At 41.4% G+C, this 15,464-nt stretch overlaps 1 protein-coding gene across 2 annotated transcripts in view; it reads right to left on the reverse strand.

The window, feature by feature from the left end:
• LOC111153838 (Cbl proto-oncogene) overlaps positions 1 to 15,464 on the reverse strand; it is an 81,172-nt gene that overhangs the window by 25,174 nt on the left and 40,534 nt on the right. For both annotated transcript variants that reach the window (XM_022513098.1, XM_022513097.1), the window contains exons 3-9: positions 9,512 to 9,658; positions 6,692 to 6,848; positions 5,639 to 5,760; positions 5,170 to 5,307; positions 3,290 to 3,377; positions 2,805 to 2,936; positions 2,402 to 2,605 (exon numbers count right to left, since the gene is read on the reverse strand). In XM_022513098.1, the coding sequence (XP_022368806.1) occupies positions 2,402 to 2,605; positions 2,805 to 2,936; positions 3,290 to 3,377; positions 5,170 to 5,307; positions 5,639 to 5,760; positions 6,692 to 6,848; positions 9,512 to 9,658 (988 nt within the window). The remainder of the gene's footprint in view (positions 1 to 2,401; positions 2,606 to 2,804; positions 2,937 to 3,289; positions 3,378 to 5,169; positions 5,308 to 5,638; positions 5,761 to 6,691; positions 6,849 to 9,511; positions 9,659 to 15,464) is intronic.

Genomic DNA, 15,464 nt, shown 5'->3' on the forward strand with positions numbered 1-15,464 from the left:
AACTGTCCTTCCAAAAGATGGGCTAATCTGTACCCACATCAACACTGAATGCGATGCCTATTTCTCCACAATAAGTATTATTCATCTATAGAATTTCATGAAGAGAAAAGGGTAATTTTAATTTCAAATAAATATAGCCAGGAAAAATCACTTATCTTAGTATTCAGCTTCCCTAATACTCCAGAGTTACCAATAAATTTTCATCAATGAACAGAAGAAATCTATGTAAGAACATATAAAACTGCTTTAGAGATCAAATTAATCTCTTTTTAAATTATTTATTTATTTATTTATTTGAGAGACAGAGAGAGAGACAGCATGAGGAGAGAGCAGTGAAGGGAAAGGCAGAAACAGACTCCCCGCTGGGCAGGGAGCCCGATGTGGAACTTGATTCCAGGACCCCAGGATCATGACCTGAGCCAGAGGCAGACACTTAACCAACTGAGTCACCCAGGTGGTCCCTCAAACTAATCTCTTAAAATGGACCCAAAGAACCTGTTATAAGGGGCCAAAACTAAAAAATCTGTCCACTTCAAAAAACCAAAAATGTACTGCTCATTCCAGTCTTCCTCAACTACCTGCTATTGATAAAGCATAGATTTATTAACTCCCATACTAAAGTTGTTTCAATTTCCAAACATTCAACGTAATTGCTATGTGCTCAATTCTGAATAGTAAATTACAAATGAGACATGGCTCTTGCCTTCTATAATTTATAATATACCAGAAAATGCATTTAATAAGATATTATGAGGTAGTAAGTTCTATGGCAGACATACTCAGTGTCTCAGAGACACCTGGGTAGGCCTAGAAATGATGTGTGTAAACACATGGGAACTGGGGGTGGGGGAAGCAGGAAGGGTCTGGAAAGGCGTCCTAGGAAATGAAAACTCAACTAAGTTACGAAGAAACTACTAAGACAGGGGCACCTGAGTGGTTCAGTTGCCCTTAGCTTCGGCTCAGGTCATCATCTCAGGGTCCTGGGATTGAGCCCCACTCATCAGGGAGTCTGCTTGTCCCTCCCCCTCCGCTCCTTCCCTTGCTCACAAGCTCCCTCTCTAAAAGAAATTTTAAAATTCTTTAAAAAAAGAAAAAAGAAACTACCAAGACAAAAGCACAAAGAGATTTTAGTGGTTTGGCCTTGCTGAACCACAAAACATAAAGCAAAAAGGATTTTAAGGGCAAAGTGCTGGAGGAAAGGAGAACTGCTTAACTCATTAAGTAACGAAAAGTCATCAGAGTATGAGGCAAAGGAATGGGATAGTCAGGTTTGCGCTGAGCTCTCCGGTGCTGGCAGCGGGGCAAAGAGACGATGATGAGGCCTGAAATAAGGCAGTGGCACTGAGGACAGAGAGGAGGAGACACATGGATCCAATCATTTAAGAGATCAAATCTATTCCTTTTCCTGGGGGCAGGGGTGGTAGGGCCAAGGGAGAGAGCGAGCGAGAATACCAAAGAGACTCCCCGCTGAGCATGGAGCCTAAAGCTGGGCTTGAGCCAAGGACCCCAAGATCATGGCCTGAGCTGAAATCAAGTCAGATTCTCAACCAACTGAGCCACCTAGGGGCCTCCCCAAATCCATTCTTTCCATCTACCACGTGTCAGGCAGTAAAGTACTATTATAAAAGAAGGCTGCCCTTATATAAATTTATATAAAAATCCTCAACTAGAGAATCAAAAGCACATTAGAATCTTCTGTTTGCCCTGTATTGCTTACCATCTTCAAAGGACTCCCTTCCTTCTAATTAGTCAGCAGATCCCTGTGTTACCCTACCCACCGATGTTACAAAATTTGATCCCATCTTTCTTAGTCTGTATGTTTCCTCTCTTTACTAGGGCCTTTCCAGTTTGCTTAGCTTCTACCTGGTACCTCCTCTGCCACCCTCCAGTCACTTTGGTCGCCATGTCCTTGGTTACTAACAGTGCCCCTCCCCTCTGCAATCTAACTTTCCAGTGCCAGGACCCGCAGGAAAGAACACCAGAACACCAGACCCTACTCAGAGAAGCGCAAGAGGGCCTCACTATCTTATCCCCTCTCATTCTCTCCAACAAGCTGGGGAAAGCCCAGTTCTAGGACACAGAGCATGGACCTTGAAGCCAGAACGTCTGGCCACAGCTATGTAATTTTCAGCCAGTTCCTTAACCTTGCCATGCCCTGGTTTCTTCATCTGCTAAATGAAAATAAGAGTACCTACTCTTGGGTTATTTGAGTATATATGAGGACAGGATTACAGGAGTTAGAAAAAGGGAAATACTCAGCATGGCCTCTCTCACATAGTAAATGCTCAGTAAATAGTCAGCTACTATTGCTTCCTGTGGTCTGGATGTCATCAAATGCTCTCTATTCCTTTAGAACACAACTCACAGTGGAGTCTGCCAGTCTCTGAACCTGAAGTCTCACCTTCGCACCAGCCAGTTCCTTCATCATAAAGAGAGAATCATCAGCTCGTTCATCATCATCGTCCTCATAATTTGGGGAGGGAGCTCCCTCGGCTCCTTGCCTCAGTAGGCTGCCACTTCCTCGAGGGTCAAACGGATCGACCACAATGGGCTCAGTACCTTTAATTTCACATCGGCAGAAAGGACAGCCCTGGCCTTCGGATTCCTGCAGAGCAAACGGGAGACGGTCAAAGGCTCATCTGTAAGTATGGACTATATAGAAATACATTTCCTAAAGATGAAAAAAGAAACCAGAAGCTTAAAACCTCCCCCACAAACCAGACCATCCTTTCTCTCCACAGAGGATACAAAACTCCCAGTTCCTCCGAGGATTACACAGCAGAGCACACGGTCTAGAGCCATACCTGCCAGGACGTGAGACAGGACGTGCACATGAGGTGTCCACAGGGCTCAATTTTCACATCCTTGTCGTTTTCAGCACATATTTTACACAGCTGGAAAGTGGAGCCCATCTCACAGTATAATTCATATTGTTCCTTTAATAAAGAGAAATTGAAGAGACTACTCAGCCGACTGCGGTATCTGTCGAACGAATGAATGACCTCAACCTTCAACTGACACCAGGAAAACCAGACTGCTACTCCCCCCACAAATTTGACTTCTATGGAAGTGCCCCAACAGTGGTCACTATTCTCTCACCAACACAGAAAGCACACGGTCTTGGTCCTATTTCAATTCTCTAGAGAAACTACACACACATAAATCCACTAGGCTAGTCGATGGTTTAAAACCTAAGTGTTCCAATCACTCCGTACTGCTCTACCATGAATTGTGTCGAGGACAAAAGCTTGCCTCCAGAGACACAGTGAGGAGGTAAAACAAAATTCACCTGGGTCACTTTGATGTGGTCTTGGGGAGTTGGTTCACATAAGCCTGTCAGGTCGGGATTCTGATTCCGTCCATCTGGAAACAGATAGCTGTAAAAAGAGTAACCGGCCTTGGGGTTTTACTAAAGACAATTTATAACTGCTGGCTAATGCAGACAAAATAGTAACTGGGCATTCTCTCATCTAAAAGGGCAACTGTGTTGGGGTGCCTGGGTGGCTTAGTGGGTTGGTCATGATCCCAGGTACTGGGATTGAGCCCCGCATCAGGATCTCTGCTCAGCGGGGAGCCTGCTTCCTCCCTCTCTCTCTCTCTCTCTGCCTGCCTCTCTGCCTACCTGTGATCTCTGTCCAAAAAAAAATCTTTAAAAGGGCAACTGTGGGGGCATCTGGGTGGCTCTGTCAGTTAAACGTCCAACCCCTGATTCCAGCTCACATCATGACCTCAGCGTGGGGAGACTGAGCCCTGCACCATCAGCTTTGCACTCAGCACAGGAGTCTGCCTGAGATGCTCTTTCTCCCTCGGCCCCTCCCACGGCTCATGCACACTCTCTCAAATACATAAATAGGCTACTTTGCATAAGGTACAAAGGTAAATCTTTGTATTTACCAAAGATAAATACTTCAAAAAATAAGTAACACAGAACAGTTCCAAGAAGATATTCTCCGAACAATGATACTCCTTCTCTAGGCCACAAGGCCACAGGCTTTATCTTTAAACTAAGTGGCTGACAAACTTTTTCTGTAAAGGGCCACACAATAAATATTTTAGACTTTGCAAGCCACAGAAGTATGTGTCCTATATTCTTTGGTTGTTATTGTTTAAAGTAACCCTTTAAAAAGGAAAACCCATCTTAGTTCCAGGCCATACTGCAACAGCTAGCTGATGGGCCATAGTTGGCCCAACCCCTATTTTAATCTATGGATAGACATAAAATACAAATTATTAATTTATTTTTATTTTATTTTAAGTAGGCTCCACACCCAGCGTGTAGCCTGACACAAGGCTCGATCTCACGACCCTGAGATCAAGACCTGAGCTGAGATCAAGAGTTGGGACACTTAACCACTGAGTTACGTCGGTGTCCCACATTCTTAATTTAAGCACCATCTGTTTTTTGACCAAAGGCCTAAAATGCCCTTGTTTACCAGGTATTTAACATGGAAAGACAACAATTCAAAAGAAATGTAACAAGAAGCAAAGGAAGCCCATGAGACCAGCTACCAGGAAGCCCGGAGTGCCGGCCTGCTCTGATGTGTGGGGAAGCACCCCCTTCAGCCCCAATGCTGGCGCAGAAAATGGACTCTCCTCATTGCTTTAAAACACAAGTAGTTTTCTGACAGCTGGTCAACTGCTAGTATTTTTAGTGCCTACCAAGCGATAATCAGTTTGCGTTCCCAAAGGAATAGCATTCTGGAATAAGTAAGAACTTACTTATCAATATTAGCAGAGATTATAAAAGCCCAAGGCCTGAAGAAATACTGCCAAACCAAAATGCTTAGAGCATATGAAGACCACTGTGCCTGTTCTTATTAAAAACATCTAAGCACTCTAATGTGGGCTAGTTAAATAACTGGTAACATTTCCTGATAATTGGCATATTTTCAAATATAGATTTGGAAATAAGTTAACATCTGGAAAAGGAAAAAGATACAGTTTACACATGGTAATAACTAAAGCACTAGAGAAAAATCATTTCACTCAAAGAATCCTTTTAAATAACAACAAAAGTCCTACAGAACCTGAAGGTTAAAATAATACAACCTGTTAATGTGTTTCTTGAATGTTCAGTCCTGAAGACACCTGGAATCAAGTCACTGATGATTAAGTTTTATAACCCCTAAATTCCTGTATTCCAGCGAGGGGCAAACAGCAGATACTCACAAGCCTTCCCTGAAGCCGTCAATCAGGGCTTGGAAGAGAGGTTTATTGTGAGGGATCGTCTGCAGAATGTTCCCATCAGCAGTGACATACCCAATAGCCCACTGACCCAGACGAGTGCAACTCAGCCGGAAAATGTAACTGAGAACAGAGATGAACAGAACATTTTATATGCTTTTGTTAGGGTAGAAGGCAAGACAGAGACAAAATCAAACGGATCATCAATAATAGATTCTACAGTGACTCCAGACCAAAAGCAAAAAATACATAAGTTCAATTCTTAAGTGGCTTGAAAGCATTTATCAAATCCTAAGATCTGAATAAGTCAATTCTTCTGGTAAACAGACATCAATCCCAGTGCAGCAACGGAGCCACTGGGAAACTAATCCAAGATCACATTTCCTCTATCCTGGCAGAGGTCACAAAAGCATAGAATTCAGGAGAATAAACACCTTTGCTTCCCAGCACTGACCTGCCCGGTTTGTGAATGAACTTCTGGAGCCGAGCTTTTACTTCATCGTATGTCAGGAAAGCCATGTAACCAGGATGAGTTACGGCAAGACTGTTCCAGTTCCTGAGCAAAGAGGACCAGGGCTAAGGGAACAAGAGCTCGATCAGACCACTTAGCTCAGGACATCCCACTGTCCTCAGAGCAAGGAAGAACAGAAAGAAAACCACCTCAATTCTCCATTCATTGTCACAAATTTTCAATTATATGGTTACTTTGAGAGAAATATGTTTGAGATGTAAGAACTCAGAAAAGCTAAGAAGAAACAAATATATGCTTGTAGAAAGAAATTTCATTATAAAATGAAATTCAAGACATTTTACAGAAGTTCTAACCAACAGCAGAGCCCACGTGTACAACTAAGAAGTTGCAAATAAAGGCTGATACCAGTTGGCAGACACATACTATCTTTACAGAGAGAAAGAAATGAGCTCTTTCTGAAGCATCAATGCATGTTAATAATAACAGTCAAGAATTTCAATACAATAGGAGAAAAAGCTGGAAATGTACATAAATGTCCAACAACAGGAAACTGATTAAATAGATCAGATTACACCCATTTTCTGGGCATTCTACAATGATTTAAACGATGCAAAGAATATTTAAAAGAGAGATTATAAATGTGAGGAGAAAAAAAGCATATTATATAGTTATTGTGTTTAATAATAAATAGATAAAAACTGAGTAGTGAGGTTTTTTTGCTTATAATTTCTACACTGACTAAAAATACTTTTGTACAGGGGTGCCTGGGTGGCTCAGTGGGTTAAAGCCTCTGCCTTGGGCTCGAGTCATGGTCCCAAGGTCCTGGGATCGAGCCCCGCATTGGGCTCTCCGCTCAGTGGGGAGCCTGCTTCCTCCTCTCTCTCTGCCTACTTGTAATCTCTGTCTGTCGAATAAATAAATAAACCCTAAAAAAAATAATTTTGTACAATATGTAAACTTCCAAATGTTATTTTTTAAAAGAGCTCTCCCTTTAGGAAAGAAGCAACTAGTTTAGCCAACATTTTAGTATCCTACCTGAAAGAGTCGTGTAAAGATGTCAAATTCAAAAACTGAAATATAATCATTGCAGGTCAGATCAATAGTGGATTTCAGAGCCATGGCCTCGAGCCCGGAGCTGATGGGATGCACTTCGTGAAGGGCCTGTCGGAAACTCTTCCAAGGGACTATTGTCCTAGATGGGGGAGCAGGGGTGAAAGGGAAGGCAGAGTGAGGTAACAGACAATGCTGTGCACTGCCATAATTACCAAGAAAGCCACATTAAGATCACAATATCAATTTCAATTCTCTTAAAGAAGTTAAGTTATATTTTGGATTGAGAAAAGAAAGGGAATAAATAATATATTTCTTAACTTTCTAATAAGGAAATTAGTAATAGAGAAATCTTTTCCCACTCTTCTTAAGCAATATGTCATAAACTAATTCCCTTTCTCATCTTTCTTCACACAGCTGTTCTCTTTAGAGAAACATGGAGAGAGAGAGATTACTCTTTCTATATAAATGTCATCTGAGGCCAGGCCTTCACTAACTTAAAAGCTTACATTTAAACTAACTTTTTAAAAGCATATAAAACAGGGACGCCTGGGTGGCTCAGTTGGTTGGACGGCTGCCTTCGGCTCGGGTCATGATCCCGGGGTCCCGGGATCGAGTCCCGCGTCGGGCTCCCAGCTCCATGGGGAGTCTGCTTCTCCCTCTGACCTTCTCCTCGCTCATGCTCTCTCTCACTGTCTCTCTCTCTCAAATAAATAAATAAATAAAATCTTTAAAAAAAAAATAAATAAAAGCATATAAAACATCCTGAGTTCTTTGAGGAACTCATAATCTCAAGGCCTAGTTAGGAGGAAATAGGCTTAAGACACAGGAAGAACATAGTTCTGATAGGGAGAAGGAATAAATTATCAATGTAAGAGTGATTAAACCCCAGATAAGGCTAGCACAAGATACTATGGGATTTCTATTTCTCAAGATCTTTATGTAAACACAAGATCACTGACTCTGAAAAGTTTATGTACTCACTGCCTAGAAATTAAGAGATAAAGTGGCATTTTGAACTCTTCTAATGGAGTTATTAAGTTAAAAGGAACAAAGTTAAATTTATTCCCATCCTCTTTAACAAAGTTTTTAAATCACCTATTATTCTATATTTTACATTTAAGCATATTTTTAAAAAGAAGGCATCTAAAGGGAAATTTATATTAGGATCTGTATATACAACTAAAAAGCTGTATTGCTATTTTTTTTCAGTTCCTCGATCCAAAATTTCATAGGCTATACAAGAACATTTATATTAATACTTAAAAGCATAAGTGTAACACATAAATCTGTCTATATAATTTAAAACTTCTATACAATAAAAGACAATATGACAAAGTAGAAAACTAGCCACAGACTAGGAGAAGATATCTGTAACGTAAGGTAACTAACAATCAGTGTCTTTCAATAGGAAAAAGACAAGTTACTCAGTAGAGAAATGGACAAGTTAGGAACAGGAACAGGCAAGTCAGAGTAAGAATCCCAACTGGTCATAACTGTGAAAAGATGCTCAATCTCCTTTGTCATTAGGAATAGAAAGCAAAATATGATACCCAAGTCACACCACCCGTGTTAGCCCAACTATAGAGCTATGGAATTTGTGTAGACTACTTACAGGGATATAAACTGGTATAACCACTTTGGGGGAAAGCAATTAGGCAATATCTGGCAAAGCAGAGGATGTGAAACTCCCTGATTCAGCTATTTCACTCCTAGACATGTAACTGTGATTAGAAGCTCTTGCATATGAAGACAAAAATAATTCTGTTCACTGTGGCACAGTTTGTGAGCACAAAGAATGTGAAACATAAACATCTATTAACAGCGGAATGGATGGGGAGAGAGACAGACAAATATTCAATATAAGAGCCTGGGTATCAGTTGAATCTACAAAGATTTCTTTAAAAAAAAAAACAGGAAAAAAAAAAAAGAACCTCCAAAACTTGGGGAGGTAGGTACAATATGCCCCCCCTTATCTGCAAGGGATACTTTGCAAAATCCTCAGTGGATGGCTGCAAAGGCAGATAGTACCAAACCCTACATATACTGGGGTTTTTCCTATACACGCACCTGTGATGAAGTTTAATTTATAATTTAGGCACAGTAAGACAACAACAATAACAAAATAGAACGATTATAGCCAATATACTGTAATGAAAGTTACGTGAATGTGGGTTTTCTCTCACAGCATCTCAGTGCTGTAGACACCCTTCTAGTCAGGATGAGATAAGATGCCTACATTGAGGAGATGGAGCGAGGGGAAGGACGCAAGCACTGAGACAGTGTTAGGCTACTATTGACGTTGTGCTAATACACCAGGAAGACTATCAGCTTCTAGACCACAGCTGACGTCAGGTATCTGAAACCACGAAAAGTAAAACTGCCAATAAGGGGGGGCCTACTGTACATACGCATTCATTATTTTTCTTTATGCTTTCCCATGATATAATTATTTCATTAATTAAAAAAATAAACGGGCACCCAGCAGGCTCACTTGGTAGACCATGCAACTCTTGATGCTGGGGTTGCGATTTCGAGCCTCGCGCTGAGGCTGCAGTTTACTTTAAAAAAAAAAAAAAAAAAGTTAAAACATCAAAAAAAAAAAATTAAGCAGAAGGCCACAACATAAGCTTTAGCTCTTCACAGTTCAAATTCATTATTTTGAGGGGCACCTGGGTAGCTCAGTGGTTAAGCGTCTAACTTCTGGGTCTCAGCACAATTCCAGACCCACAATGGGCTCCATGCTGGGAGCCTACTTAAGAAACAAACACATAAACAAAACAAATTCATTATTTTGAGACTTACTTTTCCCCAAAAGCTTTCCTCCAAAATTCAGCAGCATCTGCTTTCGTAATCCGAAATGTGTCTCCTTGAAAGAGTCCACTCGGAAAGATTCCTTTTAGTTCTGCCAGCATGTGGCTGAAGATCAGGGATAGTTTGGTTAGGTTTCGCCTACAAATGATCAGAAGTGCAATAATTAAAACACATAAAATTACTTCTATTTTAAATGCGCTGAATTCACCATATCAGGTATGTAATTAATATGAACATGAACACACATTTACAAAGAACCTCTTCAAATATACTTTCTGGCAAGTATTATTCAGAGATACATAAAACTAGGAAAGAAGACAGGAAGGAATGTGCTGTTGACACTATTAAATACTCTCGTTTTTATCTTTGTTCAAAGAAGGGCTTCAGAAACTCTTTTTGTCTTAACATCATATGAAAGATGCAGATATTTAACACAGGGAAGACTGTTGCATTCACTAGGTCCACTCCTACTCCCTGCATTCAAAAAGATGTCCTATAGTAAATCGAAAATTTAACAATAATATATTTTAAGGCTTTCAATCATTCACAGGGGCGCCTGGGTAGCTCAGTGGGTTAAAGCCTCTGCTTTCAGCTCAGGTCATGATCCCAGAGTCCTGGGATCGAGCCAGGAGCCCCGCATCCCTGCATCTGGGCTCTCTGCTAAGCAGGGAGTCGGCGTCCTCCTCTCTGCCTGCTGCTCTGCCTACCTGTGATCTCTGTCTGCCAAATAAATAAATAAAATCTTTAAAAAAAAAAATCATTCACAAACAAAAGAAAGGAAATATTAAATAAGCAAAATATACTATTTCTGCTTTGCATAAGCTACTCTGGATTTTTTTAAAAAATTTATTTATTTATTTATTTGACAGACAGAGATCACAAGTAGGCCGGGGTGGGGGTGGGGGGGTGGAAGCCGGCTCCCGGCTGAGCAGAGAGCCCCACATGTGGGGCTCGATCCCAGAACCCTGGGATCATGACCTGAGCCGAAGGCAGAGGCTTTAACCCACTGAGCCACCCAGGCGCCCCTATTCTGGATTTTTTTTTAAAGATTTTATTTATTTGAGCTAGAGACAGGGAAAGAGAGAGAGAGAGCGCAAGCATGCACGCATGAGTGGGGAGAGGGGCAGAGAAAGGGGAGGAAGAGACGCCTCACGGAACAGGGAAGCCCAATGTGGGGCTCAATCAAGGACCCTGGGGATCATGACCTGAGCCGAAGGCAGACACTTAATTAGCTGAGCCACCCAGGATCCCCATTATTCTGGATTTTAAAGCTAATCATATCACTCATCCAAATTTAAAAATAAATTAATAAATTACAATTTTCAATTTGAATATCCAGACATAACAAGTATTTTCACTTAAATCAGACCTTAAAGAGGTTAAGTTTTACCAAAACAGTTCTTCCTATACCGAAACTGGAATGTTAGCATCCAAACCATGTGACAATTTCTACCTGCGTGCATATGCTACTGCATGCTTTACCCATTAGTGAGCTTTACTCTAATAACCTCATAAAGATGCCACAGAGAATAATGGAGAATTATCGAATCACTATGTTGTACACTTGAAATTAATGTAACATTCTGTGTCAACTGTAATTCAATAAAAAAAAGATGCCACATAGTACCAATTTAACACACCGGATGATGCCTCTACTTTGAGCTATGTCCTTTAATCAGATTATCTTATCTTTAATGTGCTGCCACACAGAGTAAGACAGACAGATGCTTTAGATACTGTTATACGCCAAACCAGCTACCATCTGTACTTATTTTCACCTTGTCCCAATCATTAGTATTTTTATATTCAAAAGTCTATTCTTCTCTTAAGTGGATTACAAAATTTCAAGTCAATTCATGATCAAATTTGAGTACCTAAAAATTCTCTTTCACGGAGAGATTGTTCTCTTTTTTGCTATATAAAATGCTGCACCAAAGACACCAAGTCTTCCTAGCCCTGATTCTTGTACAAAATGCTACTGAAATCTTTCCAGTCAGCTTTCAACAAATCAGCTTCAGTTCTAAGATCTGTCTTCTTGCACTTTAGCAAGTTATTCTTTCTAGTTTCCGATTTGTTTTCTGAAAGCACTACAAAAGTGATAATATATTCTTTGAAGACAGTCTAAAATAATTCCTATGCTATGTAGATCAAGTGTGAGATACGAAGACAAGCACTTATCCAATCCCTAAGCTCCTTTAACCGTTGTCCTCCTCACACTTTGAGAACCTTCAATTATGGCTTGTTAGAACTTTTGCTATTTTATCAAAAAAGAAACAAAAAGCAGAAAGACCAAGAATATATTACAGAATGGGGCACCTGGCTAGTTCAGTAAGTAGACCCTGTGACTCTTGATCTCAGGGTCATGATTTTGAGCCCCTCAGTGGAGGTAGAGATCACTTAAATATTTTTAAAAAAGAAAGAACTATGCTAAACAGTACAGAACAATGTGTGATATGACTAAAAAGATATATATCACACTCTCAAGGTTACCACAGACCTTTTTCTGGACTCCTATAATGTTGTCCTCCCTTGGTTCTCCTCCTGTTCTCTTAACAGTTATTTCCCAAGAATATGTTCTCCGCCACTTTTCTTTCTTTTTCCATGTGCTCTCCTGACTCTTCCTTCACATTCTCAAGCTTCAGAAACTACCCTGCAAGTAATTCCCAAATCTCAAGCCTTGGTAGCTCTCCAACTGCCAACCACATTCCTCCACTCAAATGCTAGCACCTCAAAGCAACATGTTCAAAATTAAATTAATCTTCCTTCTCAAATCTGTTCTTACTTCATGTTCTCTTTAATGACAACACCATCTTACTTCTCACAAATTCAAAACCTTAAAGTCATCTTGGTTTCTTCCATTTCCCTTATTCTCCGTATCGGATTTATTTGTCAATTTGCTGACCACTGTTGTCTTCCCACTTTAAAAAAAATTTTTTTAAGATTATTTATTTATTTATTTAACTGACGCAGAGAGAGAGAGATCATAAGTATGCAGAGAGGCAGACAGAGAGAGAGGGGAAGCAGGCTCCCCGCCAAGCAGAGAGCCCGATGTGGGGCTCGATCCCAGGACCCTGGGATCATGACCTGAGCCGAAGGCAGAGCCTTTAACCCACTGAGCCACCCAGGCACCCGAAATTATATTATTATTCTAATATAAGTTCCTTGCTACCTTCCCCCACCTACCCTACAATTCAAACTTCAGTCTTTCAACACACACACAAAAAGATGCTCAACATCACTCATCACGAGACATCCACTCTCACCTGACAGAATGGTTAAAATCAACAACACAACAAACAACAGGTGTTGGTGAGGGTGTTGACTAGAATTGAACTGGAACAGTCACTGTGGAAAACAGTACGGAGGCTCCTCAGAAAGTTAAAAACAGAACTGACCTACAATCCAGTAATCACACTACCTGTTCTTAACCCAAAAACTATAAACACACACCCACCTCTATGGTTACCGCAGCATTATTTACAATAGCTAAACCAAGGAAGCAGCTCAACTGTCCAGATGAATGGATAAAGAAGATGTGGTGTATACATGTATGACCACGAAATGTTACTCAGCCATAAAAAGTGAGATTTTGCCATTTGCAACATGGATGGAACTAGAGAGGATAATACCAAGTGAAGTCAGTCAGTCAGAGAAAAACAAATACCCTCTGATTTCACTCATATGTGGAATTTAAGAAACAAATGAGCAAAGGAAAACAAAGAAAGAGACCTACAAAACAAGAAACAGACTCTTAACTCTAGAGAACAAACTGGTGGTTGCCAGAGGGGCGCTGGGTGGGGGGAGGGTGGACTAGGTGAAGGGATTCAGAGTGCACTTATGGTGGTGAGCGCCAAATCAGGTACAGAACTCTGAATCACTGCGCTGTACATCTGAGATTAATTTAACACTTTGCTAACATACTGGATTAAAATAAAATATCTAATAATAATAAAAACAGACTTGGGTCTTCAATCTCCTCCTCTACAGGTCCAATCATGCCATATAATTGCCCTTTTTAAAAATTATTTGTTTATGGGGCGCCTGGGTGGCTCAGTGGGTTAAGCCGCTGCCTTCGGCTCAGGTCATGATCTCAGGGTCCTGGGATCGAGTCCCGCATCGGGCTCTCTGCTCGGCAGGGAGCCTGCTTCCTCCTCTCTCTCTGCCTGCCTCTCTGCCTGCTTGTGATCTCTCTCTGTCAAATAAATAAATAAAATCTTTAAAAAAAGGGGCACCTGGGTGGCTCAGTGGGTTAAAGCCTCTGCCTTCGGCTCAGGTCATGATCTCAGGGTCCTGGGATCGAGCCCCGCATCGGGCTCTCTGCTCCGCGGGGAGCCTGCTTCCTCCTCTCTCTCTGCCTGCCTCTCTGCCTACTTGTGATTTCTCTCTGTCAAATAAATAAAATCTTTAAAAAAAAAAAAAATCTTTAAAAAAAAATTATTTGTTTATTTATTTATACGAGAGAGAGAGAGCGTGCGCGCGCGCACAGGCACACACGAGCACAAATGTGGTCAGGTGTAGAGGGGAAGCAGACTCCCCACTGAGCAGGGAGCCAGGATCATGACCTGAGCTGGAGGCAGACACATAACCGACTAACTGCCCTTTCAGGAGGGAAAATAACAATTTCCACAGTGCCAGCGGGACAAAACCCAAACTCAGCTTTGATCTGAAGACTTTCCACTGCCCTGGATCTAACCTACCTTTCCACCTGACTTCTTACTTTGTCAGGAATATATTCTAGCCAAACTGAATATGTCATCTTTTCTTATACATACCGCCCTTACTCACTTTCCCACCTCTGAGCCTCTGCTTATCTGGTTCCCCAGTCTGAAAGAAGACGCAGCTTAAATGTCATTTCCCACGAAGCTAGCTAGAAGTAATATGCCACTAAAATACCCACAGCCTATTTGCTGAAGTTCTCAGACCGTCTGAACCCATCTTGTGCTTTAGCTCTCTGCGTACACAGGGCTAAATCCATTTCTAATGTGTATTTATATCCCACAGGATATCTGGCACAATTTCTAACCTTCATGATACCTTCCGAAAACACTGAGTGCCTACTATGTGCTTGCTGGGCAACAGGGATGGATACAACAGTGAACAAAACAAAATTCCTGTTTTTATGGCATTTATATTCCCATAGGAGAGCATCAGGTGATGGGAGAAAAGTGCTCTGAAGAAAAACAAAGCAGAGTATAAGAAGAGAGTCGTGTGGGGTTGCTGTTTTAGAGAAGGTGGTCTTGGGAACCTCTCTCCAAGAGCAGATTCTTTTTTTTTTTTTAATTAACTTTTAATTTATTTATTTGACAGAGAGAGAGAGGGGGAGGGAGAGAGATCACAAGTAGGCAGAGAGAGAGGGGGAAGCAGAGCAGAGCCTGAGCAGAGAGCCTGATGCGGGGCTCGATCCCAGGACCCTGAGATCATGACCTGAGCCAAAGGCAGAGGCTTAACCCACTGAGCCACCCAGGCACCCCCAAGAGCAGATTCTTAAACGAAGTATGAAGTGGGGACAACGTGAGTCTGGGATGACCAAGCCATGTCGGCATCTTTTCAAATAATCTTATAGTCAAAGGGGCACCTGGGTGGCTCAGTGGGTTAAAGCCTCTCCTTCGGCTCAGGTCATGTTCCCAGGGTCCTGGGATCGAGCCCCACGTTGGGTTCTCTGCTCAGCAGGGAGCCTGCTTCTTCCTCTCTCTCTCTGCCTGCCTCTCTGCCTACTTGTGATCTCTGTCTGTCAAACAGATTAAAAAAAAAAAAATTTCCAGTCAGATCTACCAAGTGCTCAGCATTATGCTAGATCAGAGATAAAATATACACACCAAAATAATAATGGACAGAAAGCTATTTTAATATGTGAAGTAAGCCACGAGAAAAGGGAAAGTTATTGACCACAAGGATGTAGTGGGGCCAGGTACGTAAGAGCGGTTCAAAGTGCTGACTGAAATAG

This window comes from Enhydra lutris, unplaced genomic scaffold, assembly GCF_002288905.1.
Source record: "Enhydra lutris kenyoni isolate GAN:26980312 unplaced genomic scaffold, ASM228890v2 scaffoldscaffold34, whole genome shotgun sequence".
Lineage (NCBI taxonomy): Eukaryota > Metazoa > Chordata > Mammalia > Carnivora > Mustelidae > Enhydra > Enhydra lutris.